Below are 17,819 nucleotides of genomic sequence, written 5' to 3' on the forward strand. Positions count from 1 at the left end.
TAAAAAGAGTGAAAGCGATCACGAAGATCAAAGGTGGTGGAAACACTATGCGAGCCCCGCTGTGGTGCCTTCGCCCAACCAACTAGCACGCAGAGATCTATTCCAGGTAAGAGAGATAAGCAGCTTCTCGTGAGCAGTTTAGTCTGCCAGCTTTCGAAGCTAAAAAGCTGATTTGATAACTGCACCTGCCGCTTATTAAATACCTGCGCGGCGCCGGCAGATGCAATTATCTGCATGCCAAGTTCATTGGCGTTTTAAAGGTTTCTCGAAGCAGATAGGTCACCCGCGAAGCGGTTCCCAATTCGTCGGTCACGACGTGACGTCGTAGTGACCGACTGAAAGGGAACCTTAATTTATTGATAAACTTTATTAATCCCAGATGAAAATTTAAAAGGTCACAACAAGTCTCAACAAATAGTATAAAGGTGAGTTTGACTGTAATTATAGTATATGTGGGCTTGCCTTCTTGCTGATTGGGTAGTTTTGTTGATTACTTATTGTAAACAGCTGGTGATACTTGAGTGGCTTATTTGACTTGTTCCTCCTGAACTACGTTAATAAAACATTATTTAGATTTAAGTGTCAGTTTATTTTATTTTATTTTTTTAAAAATGCAAGTTTTATTTCCTCCTCCACTTCTCTGTTTTACCCCTACATTATCTTGACTTCTGCATCTTACCTCGATCAAGCTTATGCAGCATCAACACTTTAAAGTTTCCCCTCCAATCCCATAGAAATCTAAAAATGATTATATCTGTCTGTACCACTGTCTCTCAGTGTTGACCGCACTTTAAACGTGAAACATTCTCATGATTCTTATCTGTTTTAATGACTTTAATCACATTTAATGATGCCTATATACAGTCTTGTTCAAAATAATAGCAGTTCAATGTGACTAACCAGAATAATCAAGGTTTTTAGTATTACCAAATTGTGAAAAGCGCTATATAAATAAAATTGAATTGAATTGAATTGTATTATATTTTTTATTGCTACGTGGCAAACAAGTTACCAGTAGGTTCAGTAGATTCTCAGAAAACAAACAAGACCCAGCACCCATGACACGCACGCTCCCAAGGCTGTGCAATTGGGCAATTAGCTGAAAGGGGTGTGTTCAAAAAAATAGCAGTGTCTACCTTTGACTGTACAAACTCAAAACTATTTTGTACAAACATTTTTTTTTTCTGGGATTTAGCAATCCTGTGAATCACTAAACTAATATTTAGTTGTATGACCACAGTTTTTTAAAACTGCTTGACATCTGTGTGGCATGGAGTCAACCAACTTGTGGCACCTCTCAGCTGTTATTCCACTCCATGATTCTTTAAGAACATTCCACAATTCATTCACATTTCTTGGTTTTGCTTCAGAAACAGCATTTTTGATATCACCCCACAAGTTCTCAATTGGATTAAGGTCTGGAGATTGGGCTGGCCACTCCATAACATTAATTTTGTTGGTTTGGAACCAAGACTTTGCCCGTTTACTAGTGTGTTTTGGGTCATTGTCTTGTTGAAACAACCATTTCAAGGGCATGTCCTCTTCAGCATAGGGCAACATGACCTCTTCAAGTATTTTAACATATGCAAACTGATCCATGATCCCTGGTATGCGATAAATAGGCCCAACACCATAGTAGGAGAAACATGCCCATATCATGATGCTTGCACCTCCATGCTTCACTGTCTTCACTGTGTACTGTGGCTTGAATTCAGAGTTTGGGGGTCGTCTCACAAACTGCCTGTGGCCCTTGGACCCAAAAAGAACAATTTTACTCTCATCAGTCCACAAAATGTTTCTCCATTTCTCTTTAGGCCAGTTGATGTGTTCTTTGGCAAATTGTAACCTCTTCTGCACATGCCTTTTTTAACAGAGGGACTTTGCGGGGGATTCTTGAAAATAGATTAGCTTCACACAGACGTCTTCTAACTGTCACAGTACTTACAGGTAACTCCACACTGTCTTTGATCATCCTGGAGGTGATCATTGGCTGAGCCTTTGCCATTCTGGTTATTCTTCTATCCATTTTGATGGTTGTCTTCCGTTTTCTTCCACGTCTCTCTGGTTTTGCTTTCCATTTTAAGGCATTGGAGATCATTTTGGCTGAACAGCCTATCATTTTTTGCACACCTTTATAGGTTTTCCCCTCTCCAATCAACTTTTTAATCAAAGTAAGCTGTTCTTCTGAACAATTTCTTGAACGACCCATTTTCCTCAGCTTTCAAATGCATGTTCAACAAGTGTTGGCTTCATCCTTAAATAGGGGCCACCTGATTCACACCTGTTTCTTCACAAAATTGATGACCTCAGTGATTGAATGCCACACTGCTATTTTTTTCAACACACCCCTTTCAACTAATTCAACTGGTTGCCCAATTGCACAGCCTTAAGAGCGTGCATATCATGAATGCTGGGTCTCATTTGTTTTCTGAGAATCTACTGAACCTACTGGTAACTTGTTTGCCACGTAGCAATAAAAAAATATACTAAAAACCTTGATTGTTCTGGTTGGTCACATTGTGCTGCTATTGTTTTGAACGGGACTGTATATATATATATATATATATGTATATGTATATGTTTGTTTCCTAAACTATTGATTGGTTACTATAGTAATAAAATAAATATTTATTTGATAATAGACTTTATAAGTCTTCAACGTCTACGTTTTATAGCTAATAATATTTTTGTCAGATGTTGCCAGGGCTCAACAATATATTTTTATTTATCTGTGTGTCGTCTCTGTCTGCTGAAAGCTGGTACACTAAAACAAACTCCTTATATGTGCAAAAATGCTTGGCAATAAAACTCTTTCTGATTCTGATTCTGAATGCTGTGGAAAGATGTTGGCGCGATGGGTAACTCTTACCCCACGTTACATCTAAACACACATAAAGGCTATGTTGATTCATAAATTACTGGGCTCCTGGCTAATTTGTAGTCCAGAGCTGAATTATTTCATCCAATTGGTACATTAAAATTCCATACATCTAAACAAAAACAATTAATCTTGTTTTTTAAAGCTTCAATCACCTCCTCCTCTCCATGTCTTTGATCTTCTTCAGTCAAAGCCAGAAGGATTATTTCTGCCACTGTGTTTGTTTCTAACCCAGATGAGATAGACTTCACCAGCTAGTTTCATTTGAACCCAGCAATAACCAGCCAAACTGCTAGCCAAGCTTCCAGTCTGGTCATACTCGTTTTAGTTAGTGTAGCAGACTGGTTTAAAAGTGGATTTAGGCAATTGTTTAGCTGGTGGGCATCAAGCTTTGGATGATAAAAGAGAACACAAAGGGTCAGATTTATTAAAAGCTTGCGCCAGTCCAAACCATCATTTTGTTGTTAAATAATGACTTTCTGGATTTACTAATGATGCGCAGTGAATAATTAGCACTGAAAAGGTGGTCGAGATATTCTCGCAACTGACCTTATTGCATATGCATTTCTAGGAGTTTCTAGGAGAACATTTATAGGAGGAGATTATTTAAATGATTCATGGAACGCGATTTACTAATGTTTGCGCCTGAGATATTACTTTTTTTGCACCAATATTTAACGCAGAAATAAAGCATGTCTTAAATAATTTTGCACTTGAAATTGATGAAAATTTAGCTGAAAGAAGAGACATCAGACAGCGTGTGGTACAAGGCAGATTATTTTTGTAACATGTAACAATTTATTTGGAATGCCAGAGGAACATATTGTGTTTGTCATCCACAACTTGTCTATATTCTTGTCTCTTCAGAGATCCAAGCTTGTCATTTAATAAAAGTAATAAACTAACCCAGTTCACACCAAATTCTACATTATAAAGGGCAAACATCTGATCATTTATAGATGTAAATTATTAATCATTTTTTTCATCTCGTATTACAAAGTAAAGTAAAAACATACACTTTTAAATTAAAACACAGTTGAATTAACTGAGATTCAACTAAAGTCATTTTAACTTGTGCTTGAGTTGTTATAACGTATAAAATAAAATTGAAAGAGGTCCACTTCATTTTATAAGTTGTAGCAACTCATCTCTTAATAGTTTGTGAATATGGAATAGGAACCACCATACAGTACGAGATAACTATATAATCTAATATAGTTATAATAACTGATAATCATGCATTTTATACATCATCTAAGTAAGAGATTTGTAGATTTATTCTTCACTTCCTCTTCATAGATACATTGAGCAGGAGAATGGAGGAGTTCTTGAGAAATCTTTATTTCCAAATTACAAATGTATATCTCCAATCATCTAAAGACTGAAGCTTAAAAATTGTTCTGTTCTCTTGCTGTCAGCAAATGATTAGATGGTCGTTTTTTTCTGTCTGTGCATTTAGTATCTTGTGACATTGAGAGTTGTGAGGAAGTGGAGTTGATCTCAAACCCAGATGCTCTTCAGTAAAAGCCCCCTCAAACACCAGCAGGAGAGACTTTTTAAGTTTCTTCTTATACTCATCACACATGAACACATAGAGAATCGGGTTCAGACAACTGTTTAGATAAATCGGACAATCTACAAAAGGTCTTACAGTACGTAGTTTCTCTTTAGCACTGTCACTCCAGTTATACTTCACTGAACTTATGAAACATAAATAGTAAAGATGATAAGGAAACCAGCATATGAAAAAAGCCAGAATCACAGATATGATCCGATAAGGCCGAAGCTGCTTTCCTGTTTTTAGACGTTTTACTCGCACACCAATAGCTGTGTATGAAGATGCAATGATTATAAAGGGAATTACAAATCCCACAATAAACAGGTATGTGTGCAGAGATGTATAGACATTGATTAAATTTTCATCTTTAAGTACATACACAGCAATGCCAACAGGGATGCTGCAGCAGATGGATAACATCCATACAAATACACAGATGATTCTGGCTTTGACTAAAGTTCGCTTGTTCTGAGCCCAAACAACAAACCATGTGCACAGACATCGATCCACACTGATAACTGTCAGAAAGAAAACACTCGCAAACAAATTTAGTGCACAAACAAAAGTCAAACATGCATTCATGAGTTTGTTCCAGTCCCAAAATATACTATTATCAAAGGCAAACACAATTCGGTAAACCAAGAGCGTGATAAAAAGGAAGTCTGCCATTGCCAAGTTGAGAAACCAAATGGAGTTGACGGTCGTCTTCATTTTATAGCCGGTCACAAAGATGACAAGTCCATTTCCAATGCCACCTACGACTAAGATGACAAAAAATATGCATATCTCGAAGATTTTAATGCATGAAAAGTTGTTCTCCTGCTGCCTCATGGTAAAATTCATTGTTTGGAGTTCAGTCAGATTTTGATGTCCTATAGTTGTGCCAACTGCAGAAAATAAAGAGAGAGAAATGACTCATGATTGAGATGTAAAACATGTAACAACTGTAAAACATGAAAGCCTCATTAAGTTATGTGTACTTACTCTTTCTATTGAATTCAAATAATCATAGAAAGTTTTAGATATTAAACTCATGTTTGTAAGTTTCCAAAAAGTTAAACGTAAAGTTACACATTGTCTTAACTACTTGTGAGTTGAAACAAAGAATATCTTCAAGTAAATTTAACTCACATTTTTAAGGCAGCAGATGAACTTTTGTTTCTACGTTGAATCAGCTCGAAATGTTTTACAGTGTTAGAGTAAAATAACTTTTGCATACATTATGATAGAGAGAAAATAAATAAAAATTTCTTCTGTAAGCTGACATCAAACAAAACTGTCTGCAGGTTTCGTTACCACTCAGGGCCAGATTTATAGATTTTCAAATACAGACTTTAGAAAAATAAAAATAAAAAGTGCCTATTTAGAGGACTGACAACACATACAACCATGCTTAGCACTTTCAACAGCTTTTTATGTAATTTCAAAGGGTTTCCTGTAAAATGATACCAAACCTTTATATGTACACCTCTGCATGTGGGTATGGGCTACCCAGTCTCCTAAGGATGCGTATAAATAGCACGAAGTGTAAAACTTGTGCAATACCTCCGCCAAATTCCACTTTGGCGTGCATATGATACGCAAGTCCTTCCCATTCACTTAAACAGTGCATCTTTATTTGTCATTTTATTTATTGGTTTCTCAATTTTTTCTGTTTTTTAAACCATTTTCGCTTGGGTTTAGGGTTAGATTTTAGATTTGCTTAATGAGGTTATTTAGTATATAGGTTTCTCCATGTTTTTGTCTATATTTAAGCCATGGTCGCTTGGAGTTGGGGTTAGAGTTGGGGTTTGGGTTAGGATGTCATTTTTATATAACAAAAAGTTGTTCTAACCCTAAACCCAAGCGAAAATGGTAAAAAAATAGCAACAAATTGAGAAACCAATAAATAAAACGACAAAAAAAGATGCACCGTTTCAGTGAATGGGAAGGACTTGTGTATCATATGCACGTCAAATTCCAAGAGTTTTACACTTTGTGCTATTTATACCTTATATCTTCAGGAGACAGGGCTCGTATGGGAAGCTTTTGAATTTGGGTAGGCCAAATCCAGGCGGAAATCCCCAAAATAACCTCAGAGCATGACAGGTTAAAAGGGAGGTTAGGAGTTACACCATCTCAGCTTTTAGCTAATATTTTTTTGCATTAAGAAGACTGAGCATAGTTCATATTTTAATGTATTTTAATAATCTTGAGCAATCAATACATAAACAAAACAGTAATAAGTAATTTTTCTCAATTACAATGAAAGTAAAATGTTCCCAACATGCACATATTACAAGACTTTTCACATTGAATGTATTTAAAACAGAAATCCATTTTCTTTATTGAAAAAGGCACAAAACTGTTAAATAGATGTAAATAAATGTAAATACCGTTCTCTTCTTCTATTTCTGTCCTTATGTCTTCACATAGATGTTGTCGAGGCTCAAAAATGTCAAAATGTTAGCATGAACAATTATTGTCGGTTTCATATTTTATAAAGGGATTAGGGGTGGGGTGATGATGTAAGAAGCTATAAGATGCTAATCTACAAAACCATCAACTTCCACAGCCAACAGAACGACAAGCACGTTAAGCAAAACACATTTAGTTTATATATTTTTTACTGTACGTGTTTAGATTTTTTATTATGCGTACATGATGTGTCTCATTTTCAGGTTCAAGGTAGCAGTCCAGTCCAATACAGAGAATCTAATCAATGTAGGCTTCAGTTAAAAAGATCACTTTAAGAAAAAAAGGGATGGCATTGATTTTTGTTAATAAACACGCAGAATAACGAGAAGTGAATTGCTGGAGGGAATTAAATTAGCGCAATAAATTTGGACACCCATCTGGCTCAGCTGCAATAATGTTTCTTATCTTGTCACCCTAATAATCCTTGTGGTTTCATATTTCTAGTCATAAAACTACTGTATAATAGTCAGCTTCTTGTTATTCTACCATGAGATCTATTTAAAACATACTGAGTCATTTACTGTTGAATCGGTCTCGCGGTGCTAAGACATCACATGCCGATCGGTCTGTGCGGTGGCGCAAAAAAATCAACAAACGAACACTGAGCATTGAGTCTAAAAGGACAAGCGTTAGAAAATGGCCCCTTTAAAAATAGCTACATATTAAGCCCGTCATCCAATTTGGATGTGAATCATTATTGTAACTGGAATACATTTTGGTAAACAGCTAAAATAACACAAAATATGCCTCTGTCCAAACATTTATGTACCTTACTGTATGTTAAAATATGTCAGTACAAGGTGTTTTGTAAATTTCAACAGCTCAAACATGCATATTAGTCTGTGACTAAGATACAGTAAGCCCTGTCTGGGAAACCGCTCCTAAGAGTTGTCACATAAATTGGACATTTAATGACTTCAGTATTATAAATACCTACACACATCTGTAACTGTTATGTTGAACCTAATACTTTAATCTATGTTTCACCATAGTTAAAGTAGTTTTTTGAATAATAAGATAAAGACACTATTTAGCATAAAATGACATTTATATTGAGAAATGTTACAAAATGTTCTAAACTTGAACTCTTTTTTCAGCTGTGATGACTTTAAAAATAACAAATACAAAAAGATAAACATTCAGTGAGAGAGTTAATTTTATTAAATAAATCTTTATCTCCAAATTGCAAATATATATTTCCAAACATCTAAAGACTGAAGTCTAAAATTGTTTTGTTCAGATGGTTGTTTCTTCTGTCTGTACACGTAGTACCTGCTGACATTGAGAGTTGTGAGGAAGTGGAGTTGATCTTAAACTCAGATGCTCTTCAGAAAAAGCCACTTCAAACACCAGCAGGAGAGACTTTTTAAGTTTCTTCTTATACTCATCACACATGAACACATAGAGAATGGGGTTCAGACAACTGTTCAGATAAGCCAGACAGTCTACAAAAGGATCTGCAGCAATGATTTTCTCTATAGCACTGGCACTCCAGTTATACTTATATGCACTTATTAAACACAAACTATGTACATGATGAGGAAACCAGCATATGAAAAAAGCCAGAAGCACAGATATGATCCGGTAAGGCCGAAGCTGCTTTCCTGTTTTGAAATGTTTTACCTGCACACCAATAGCTATGTATGAAGATGCAATGATTTTAAAGGGAATAAAAAATCCAACAATGAACAGGTATGTGTGCAGAGATGTATAGACATTGATGACATTTTCATCTTTAAGTACATACTGATCAATGCCAACAGGGATGCTGCAGCAGATTGATAAAATCCACACAAATACACAGATGATACTGGCTTTGACTAAAGTTCGTTTGTTCTGAACCCAAATAACAAAATATGTGCACAGACATTGATCCACACTGATAACTGTCAGAAAGAAAATACTTGTAAACAAATTCAGTGCACAAACAAAAGTCAAACATGCATTAATGAGTTTGTTCCAATCCCAAAATATACCATTATCAAAGGCAACAATAATGTCGTAAACCAAGAACATAATAAAACGGAAGTCTGCAATCGCCAAGTTGAGAAACCAAATGGAGTTGACGGTCGTCTTCATTTTGTAGCCGGTCACAAAGATGACAAGTCCATTTCCAATGACACCTACAACTAAGATGACAAAAAATATACATATCTCAAAGACTTTAATGCTTGAAAAGTTGTTCTCTTGCATGGTTTGGACTTCGGTCAGATTTTGATGTCCGATAGTTGTGTCAACTGCAGAAAGAAAAGAGAAAGAAATGACTCATGATTACAAGAGAGAAGTGAACCTGTTTTATTAATTCACAAAACAATAAAAGCTTAAAATTGTTTAAAGTATATTCATTTAAACCATCTGTTCAGTTTATAAATGGTTGATATTTAATGTAACAATTATCTCAATAATAAAGTAAAAAATAAATGTTTTGGTGTTAGCAAGAGTTTAATTTTAAGGACATTCTGATAATCAACGTATAGTCTAGATGCACTGTAAGTCCTTTTGGATTAAAGTGTCAATGTCTTCTAGAGCTCATTCATGTATTTAAAACAGAAATCTATTTTATTTATTGAAAGGCACAAAAACATAAGACTGTTGAATTGATGTAAATAGGTGTAAATACCGTTATATTTCTTTATTTCTGTCCTTATGTCTTCAGGTAGATCAAGGCTCAAAAATGTCAAAATGCTTGCATGAACAATTATTGTCAGTTTTCTCTTTTATAATAGGGGATTAGGGGTGGGGTGATGGTGTAAGACGCTATAAGATGCTAATCTATAAAACCATCAACTTCCACAGCCAACAGAACTACAGGCATGCTTAGCAAAACACATTTAGTTTATAAATTATGTTTTATTAGTGATGAGGGGGAGCAAAGTTTTATTTATTTATCTTTTGTGTGCACCAACTGTACACTATTAAAAATAAAGTTCCCTAAAATTATCGTTGTCAGGCTACATGGGGCTGCGTTCAGTTCAACTAAACGATGCACAACATTTTTAAACAGAAACGTTGATGCGTTGCAACTACTGTTACTGGGAAGGCCATGCTTTGTGTTCTTTTTGAAATGTTTTTGGAGACTTATAAAATCGTAAGAAATACTTGTCTAATACTGTAAAATACGCCCGATGTTACAGTCAATGTCCTTGTCGTCCAGAATGAAAGCGAACATTCCAACTTAAACCCATTGAGCGAGTGTCTCTTTAGTACTGCATGGTTTATTTACATGTTGCTGCTGATTGGACTGCAGTTCTGACACACCCACCAAACAAGAAAAAAATATATATCAAACCCTGTTGCACACTGGTGCACACCGTTTCCAGGAAACATTGTTTTCTTTTTTTTTACTTTCCTTTTATTTCCTATCAAGTGCAGTCATACAGTAGGTCACAAATTCACATTTTGATGATACAATATTGATGGTACTGTAAATTGTCAAGGAATAGTCGTCAATAGATGTCTTCCATCCTAACAAAAATATATGTGAGGGGAAGATCCTTAAGTAAGAAAAATATAGTCTACATAATAATCATATCAAATGAAAATGGAAGACCATTTATTTAGAAATACATCTGCTTTCCGTTGTAATAATGCTGTTGTATGCTCCACGTTATAAACATCTTGGATTCTTTCCCTCCATTGCAACCATTGTGTCAGGATCCTGTCAACTTTCATGTATTTTTGTGTCTTGTTTATTGTGACAGGATTGTGCCATTGCTACCTCTCATGATGTCTTGTGGGGGAGCTTTCTTGACCTCAGTTGTGTGTGCTATGTGTTTCCAAGTTTTGAGTCTGCCCCCCCCCCTGTTATCTAATTAATGATTAATTATTAGTTACTCCTGTTACCTGTTTACCTTGATTAGTTTCCCTATTAAGGCTATGTTTACATGACATGGTTATTTTGAAAAACTGAGACATTTACCTTCGTTTGTGCCCCTCGTTTACGCGCAAACGGAGAACTCACCTCTGAAACCGATTGTTTCTAAAAACTTCAGCCAGAGTGGATATCTTGAAAATCTTCGGTTGCACGGTTGCATGTAAACTGAGATAAATGGATGTTTAGGCAGCCAACCAGTGCTGACTGCAGCTGGGAGAGTCAGTCTGCTTTGGGATGGGGGTGGAGCCCACAGAAGCAGAGGCAGCTCCTCATTAAGAAGAGTGAATGACACGTAAAAAGTCTCCAAGAGTCTCCAACAACGAAAGAAAAAGTCGCTAGATTTGTCGCTAGTTGCTTTTTTGAAAATAAGTCGCTAAAGGAGTCTGAAAAGTCCAGCGACAAAGTCGTCAAGTTGGCAACACTGTGGCCAACGTCACAGTATGCGCCAGCATGTGACTGCTACTCTGAATGCTTCCATGATCACATATAAGTTCATGCAAACTCGTTTTGTGTGTTTGTATTTGCAAATAGAGCTGCTCCATTATGTCGAGGAGTAGAGACGAGTCCTCGGAGGTCAGCAATTTTACGCGTGTTCGACTTCATGCGACGCTGCAAAAACCGACAGACAGATGATGTCAACGTATCGCAAGAGCGAGTTGAGAAATCACACGTAGAGGTCTGCTTTCAAATCGCAACAGAATTGGAAGATTAACTTCACCATTATCATTGATCTCAAAATCTTATTTTATGGTTTTGCTTAACTCTTCTACTATTTAAGACTTATTCAGCAGTGATACATTTAACCTCCAATATAGACCTGTACTTTCAGCACAATAGGTGCATGATCACTCTGAGTTATAGGTTCAATGAATCAGTCTGTTACTATATGTGTGTATTGTTGGGGGAGAGAGAAAAAAATCAAACCTTGAATAACTATTGTACACATTAGAGAAGAAACTGAAATCTTTCCCCTTTGGGTTCTTAGCTCTCCATGGTTCAGTAAGACCCAGTTCGGACATAAAGTTATGTATTATTATTTATTATAAAGTCACTTACTTACTCAGTTCAGTAATGTTTCATTTGTTCCTTGATGGCCACCATGGAGAATGCTCTTTAAGTCCACGTTGGTCATTGAATTTGTTCTGTTTGACATTGAAGCCTCGGACCATTTGTTTTTCAAAAATTCCGCCTGTAGTGTCTCACGTTCGTTCAATTGAATCTGGGTACTCAAATCTCCGAGCGTAGCGGGCGCATCTGCGAGGGTCGTGAAGGTCTTCATTTCTGATTTAAGTGAATTTTCAGCTTGACAGGAAATGGCGATTGAGTTTTGATGTTGTTCTCTTTAAGCAGTTTCATCACGTCTCTTGCTTGCGTTTCTTCTGGATGTCTGACGTGTAGTCCTGGTAAAAGAAAATCCTCTGTCCGTTATATGGCACTCCTCCGTGGTGTTTCCATGCTTCTCGGATTACCGTTTCTTTGGTTCTATAGTTCAGAAAACTAACGATAGTGGATCTCGTGGGGCTCGCTGCATCTGTCGGTTGAGCTCCTCTGGTATTGTCAGTGAGGTTCGAATGAGATCCTTTACGAAACTTAGCATGTCTTTGTTGGTTTCCTTATCTTCTTTCACGCCAAATGTGCGGATGTTATTCTGTCTTGCTCTGGACTCTAGGTCTTCACATTTTGCAGACAAGCTACAATCTCTTTGTAGCAAGTAATGAAGAGCTAGCTCGTTTCTTTGCGATTTATCTTCTGCATCACTCAGCCTCTGTTCGTATTCAGTTACACGCTAAATTCGTCTACTTTGGCCGGTGCAGCATCTACTCTTGCTAAGGAGTCTTTCGTGTCTTTAGAGGCTTCAGTGTGTTCCTTTCTAAAGGTTCGCAGCTCGGCTAGCACTGTCGCCATTTACTCTTGTCATCCCTCGTCCTTTGGGTTTGGTTGTTTATCTTTTTTCAATGCTTTACCCTTCTTATCCATATCCTTTCGATTGCAGGCCATTTCGATTGATTATCGATTGTTGATTCGATTGCATAAAATAAGATTTATATTTTTTGTTATAATTTTGTTTTTATAAATAAGGTTTGGCTAGTTTTTACAAATTCTTCTCTGGGAGCTTAAAAATGACAATGACATCACAGGAAGTTCTATATATTTTGCTTTATTGTAAAAATACATTAAAATAAGAATAGCCAGGACTGCACGTATTGGTTAGAATGAATGAGACCTCAAGTACTCTGCTGTTCCATTTGTCCCCCCCCACCCAGAACCTCCACATAACAAATTCCAATTTAACCCCTGCACACCGGTAGTTTTTGGTGAGGTATGTATGTAAAAACTACTTAAATGTCCTAATATAACTAAGGCCTAGTCCTGATATATCTAAATCCTGTCCGGGAAACTGCCCCTAAGTGTTCTTGTTTTTCATCTGAAGCTACCACCGTTGTGTTTTACTATCTCGACTTCTGCAGCATTTTTGTTTTAATCAAGATTCTGTGGTATGGCGTGAGTAAAAATGTTGCACTCTAATAGAAATCTCAAAATGATCATATCTGCCTTTCCTGCTTTCTGCTGTAGATGGCAGTTTAAAAGTTTCACCAATAAAGTGAACTTCATTTACTTGTGAAATTTATTTATGCAAAATCTACACCTGTACTAATGTTGAATAAATAATCTTATTTTAATGTTGTCGCATTTTACCAGCTACAAGCAGTATGAAGTTCAACACTGAGATCAGTTCAACAGGAAAGGGTTTAAAAATACTGAACCCAGTATAGCACACTATGACAAGATTCCCTTATACACAAATCATTTTACACTTAATTTAGATGGTAATTAAAAACTCTCATAAGCAGTACCAAACCTACTAATGAATCATAGATGTCTTTTTTCAGAGTTGATAAAACTTTAACATTGAAGATATTCTAGTTGAAGATGATTTTCATATTGATTTTGTAAAAATAATTAACCTGCCCCTAATCCTCCTTTATGTAAGGGGAAACTGCCTGTATGACTTATTATTCATGTAGATCTGTATATTAATTGTTGAGCCCTGACAACATCTACCTGAAGACAGAAAATAAAGATGAAAATGGGTAAGAATTTGCATCAATAAAAGAATCTAAAGTTTGCATCTAATTATGTAGCAAATTCATTTTTTGTTTTAAAGACAGTTAGTGTGAAAAGTCCTGTAATGTAAGTGTGTATGGGGCATTTACTTTCATTGTCAATTCACAAGTTCACACTTACAAATAAGTTAGATAGATTAAACTGGTAAATGTATTTGGCGTGCTCTCCATGGAGATGACTCTGAGCTTGGTAATTGGGTTTAGGAACCTGATGAGTGAGAGGAAATGGGGTGATGGAGAGATTCTGAAGACTGTAGAGGATCCTTAGGTGAGTTTGACTGTGATTATATATATGGGCTTGCCTTCTTGCTTTGGGCAGTTTTGTTGATTACTTATTGTAAACAGCTGGTGATACTTGCATGGCTTATTTGACTTAGGCCTAGTCCACATGGACACGGGTATTTTTATAACCGTGAGTTTTTCACGCGGTTGGCCGTTCGTCCACATGAAACCGCAGTATCAGGGCAATGAAACTGAGCATTTTGAAAACCCCGGCCAGGGTGAGCTTTTTAAGAAACCGCGGTTACAGTGGTGTCGTGTAGAGAGTAAAACCGGGGGTTTTGGCAGACGTATCTTGCTAATAATAACTGTGCTAACAGGGCTTCTAACATGTATACAGATAAATGCTCAGTTATCTAACTATATTGCGGAACACGATTTGGGTTATATCCCAGCCTGCTGGCGTGGCATGCTCTTGACAGCGCTTGATAGCGTGCTTTTGCTTTATCGTGTGGATGGATATTTAATTTAAACCGAGCATGTGTGGACGGGATATTTTTTTTAGGGAAAACTCCGGTTATAAATATACCCGTGTCCGTGTGGACTAGGCCTTATTCCTCCTGAACTACGTTAAAACATTTAGATTAACATGCCAGTTTATTACTTTTTAAGTTTTATTTTCCTCCTCCACTTCTCTGTTTTATCTTGACTTTTGCATCTTACCTCGATCAAGATTAAGCAGATTGTAGTATTAGTATATTATACTCACGACTGCATTTCACTGTAACCTGTAAAACAGATCAAACCCTATCTCACAGAGAATTCATTTTAATCCATAGTGGTGGTATTAAATGGATGTTTTTTGTCTTGTCAGCTGGTGCTCTTTGTCTTCTTTCTTACTATTAAACTACAATTTTTTTTAGTAAAAGCATTTTCTTGTGTTTGTACTCATCACAAATAAAGACAGAGAGAATTGAGTTCAGACAGCTCTTTAGATAAATCAGGCAGATAACAAAATAGATGTTTTAGATATTTCACTGCTTGTTCTCCACTGCATTTAATGCACTTAATGAATATTGTATGGGAACCAGCATGGAGTACGAGAAACATCAGAACCAAAGCCAGAGTGTTCCGAATTGCTTTATCTTTTAAGGCGTTTGAGTAAATCTGTATGTGAACAAAGACTTGAAGTCTTGATCCTTGATGCAGCTTATTGACAGTCTCAGCAGTAACAACATAAACAAGCGGCTTTCGTAATCATCACGTAAATTCCGGTCAACTCCGCTTAGAATAAATAACCACTAAGTCCTTTCAAAGCAGTTTATTTATATAACAGGCATAATTAACAACATGTAGATTACCCTAAGAAACCAAAACATGTGTTATTTTTGACGAGGTATTTAAGTTCAGTATATTAAGAGTTCAGTAAAGAAACTGACCAAATGCGTAATTGTGTAACCGCACGTGTGTCTGATGAAACCGTCTATAAATGAAAGCCATACAAACATACAGATGATTTTGGTTTTGACTACAGTTAGTTTATTCTGAACCAACACAATCACACTGTCAACTAACTAATAACTGTATGATGATGGTCATAATAAAATGCTTGCAAACATATTTACTGCCTTCAGAGATGAGAGGAGCATGTGTGTTTATGCCCTGTAGGTTTTTTTTTTCACTTTAGTCTCTTTATTGTGATTATTTGTCTATTTCTGCTGGCTTATCGCTTCCTCTTCATCGATACATTGAGCTGTTGGCAAGAGTTTGGTGTGAGACTTTCTGTTTGTCTGAACACAGGAGAATGGAGGAGTTCTTGAGAAATTTAAATTTTCCAAATAATAAATGTATATCTTCAATCATCTAAAGACTGACGCTAAAATGGTGCTGTTCTCCTGTTGCCAGCAAAGGTTCAGATGCTTGGTTCATCGTTCTGTACATTTAGTACCTGCTGACATTGAGAGTTGTGAGGAAGTGGAGTTGATCTTAAATTCAGATGCTCTTCAGTAAAAGCCGCCTCAAACACCAGCAAGAGAGACTTTTTAAGTTTCTTCTTATACTCATCACACATAAACACATAGAGAATGGGGTTCAGACAACTGTTTACATAAACCAGACACTTTACAAAAGGATCTGCAGCATTAAGTTTCTTTCTAGCACTGTAACTCCAGTTATACTTCACTGCACTTATCAAAAACAGTTTGTGAACATGGAAAGGAAACCAGCATATGAAAAAAGCCAGAATTACAGATATGAGCCGGTATGGCAGAAACTGCTTTCCTGTTTTGAGACGTTTTACTCGCACACCAATAGCTATGTATGAAGATGCAATAATTATAAAGGGAATTACAAATCCCAAAATAAACATCAATGTGAACAGAGACATATAGACATTGATGTTTTTTTCAGCTTCATACACATACTTAACAAAGCCAAAAGGGATGCTGCAGTAGATGGATAAAATCCACACAAATACACTGATGATTCTGGCTTTGACTAAAGTTCGTTTGTTCTGAGCCCAAACAACAAACCATGTGCACAGACATCGATCCACACTGATAACTGTCAGAAAGAAAACACTTGCAGACAAATTTAGTGCACCAACAAAAGTCAAACATGCATTAATGAGTTTGTCCAAGTCCCAAAATATACTTTTATCAAAGGCAAAAACAATTGGGTAAACCAAGTACATAATAAAAAGAAAGTCTGCAATCGCCAAGTTGAGAAACCAAATGGAATTGACTGTCGTCTTCATTTTATAGCCGGTCACAAAGATGACAAGTCCATTTCCAATGACACCTACAACTAAGATGACAAAATATATGCATATCTCAAAGATATTAAGGCTTGAAAAGCTTTTCTCCTGCGTGGTAAAATTCATTGTTTGGAGTTCAATCAGATTTTGATGTCCCATAGTTGTGCCAACTGCAGAAAAAAAGAGAGAGAAATGACTCATGATTACAGACTCATGCACAGAGGAAAATGAACCTGTTTTTTAGGAACCTGAAGTCCTTTTGGATTAAAGTGTCAATGTCTCCTAGAGTTTATGTAATTTAGTTTCAATACTGAGTTGATTAAGAATCAACAAAGCCTTCAAATATATGTGTTGAGATTTAAAGGGGGTTCGGAGTTACACAATCTCAGATTTTAAATGTTATGTAGGAAGATGTGCATAGTTCATACTTTTATTGCTGCATAATCTTGAGCAATAAATATATAAAAAAGTGAGAAATAATTTTACTCAATTACAATGAAAGTAAAATGTCCATTAATCTACATGCTTTTCACATTGACTGTATTTAAAACAGAAATCAATTTTCTTTATTGAAAGAGGCAGAAAAACATAAGACTGTTGAATAGATGTAATTACCGTTACCTTTTTTATTTCTTTACTTCTGTCCTTATGTCTTCAGATAGATGTTGTCAAGGCTCAAAAATGTCAAAATGTTTGCATGAACAATTATTGTCAGTTTTTTCTTTTATAAAGCGGATTAGGGGTGGGGTGATGATGTAAGAAACTATAAGATGCTAATCTATAAAACCATTGACTTCCACAGCCAACAGAACTGCAGGCATGTTTAGCAAAACACATTTTACGAGTTCGCCTCACTTACAATAAAGTGGGACTGCTTATATGCGTGAGTGGCATGCTGTCCCGGGGCGAAGGTTCCGAGCTCGGGAAATACCCCCCGAGTTCGGAACGTTCGT

At 36.3% G+C, this 17,819-nt stretch overlaps 4 protein-coding genes across 4 annotated transcripts in view; all 4 read right to left on the reverse strand.

Moving 5' to 3' along the window:
- Nucleotides 1-17,819, reverse strand: part of LOC129438894 (C3a anaphylatoxin chemotactic receptor-like) — a 391,623-nt gene that overhangs the window by 358,284 nt on the left and 15,520 nt on the right. The window lies entirely within an intron of this gene.
- LOC129438912 (C3a anaphylatoxin chemotactic receptor-like) lies at nucleotides 4,147-5,304 on the reverse strand. Its single transcript, XM_055197807.2, has one exon. It carries the CDS (start codon nucleotides 5,277-5,279, stop codon nucleotides 4,293-4,295), a length of 987 nt encoding a protein of 328 aa, XP_055053782.2. The 5' UTR covers nucleotides 5,280-5,304; the 3' UTR covers nucleotides 4,147-4,292.
- On the reverse strand, nucleotides 8,032-9,124 carry LOC129438913 (C3a anaphylatoxin chemotactic receptor-like). The gene has a single exon (XM_073863446.1). The coding sequence runs from the start codon at nucleotides 9,084-9,086 to the stop codon at nucleotides 8,130-8,132; it is 957 nt and encodes a 318-aa protein (XP_073719547.1). The 5' UTR covers nucleotides 9,087-9,124; the 3' UTR covers nucleotides 8,032-8,129.
- On the reverse strand, nucleotides 15,673-17,126 carry LOC129438908 (C3a anaphylatoxin chemotactic receptor-like). The gene has a single exon (XM_073863546.1). The coding sequence runs from the start codon at nucleotides 17,065-17,067 to the stop codon at nucleotides 16,024-16,026; it is 1,044 nt and encodes a 347-aa protein (XP_073719647.1). The 5' UTR covers nucleotides 17,068-17,126; the 3' UTR covers nucleotides 15,673-16,023.

Source organism: Misgurnus anguillicaudatus, chromosome 24 (genome assembly GCF_027580225.2).
Source record: "Misgurnus anguillicaudatus chromosome 24, ASM2758022v2, whole genome shotgun sequence".
NCBI classification, from domain to species: Eukaryota; Metazoa; Chordata; class Actinopteri; order Cypriniformes; family Cobitidae; genus Misgurnus; species Misgurnus anguillicaudatus.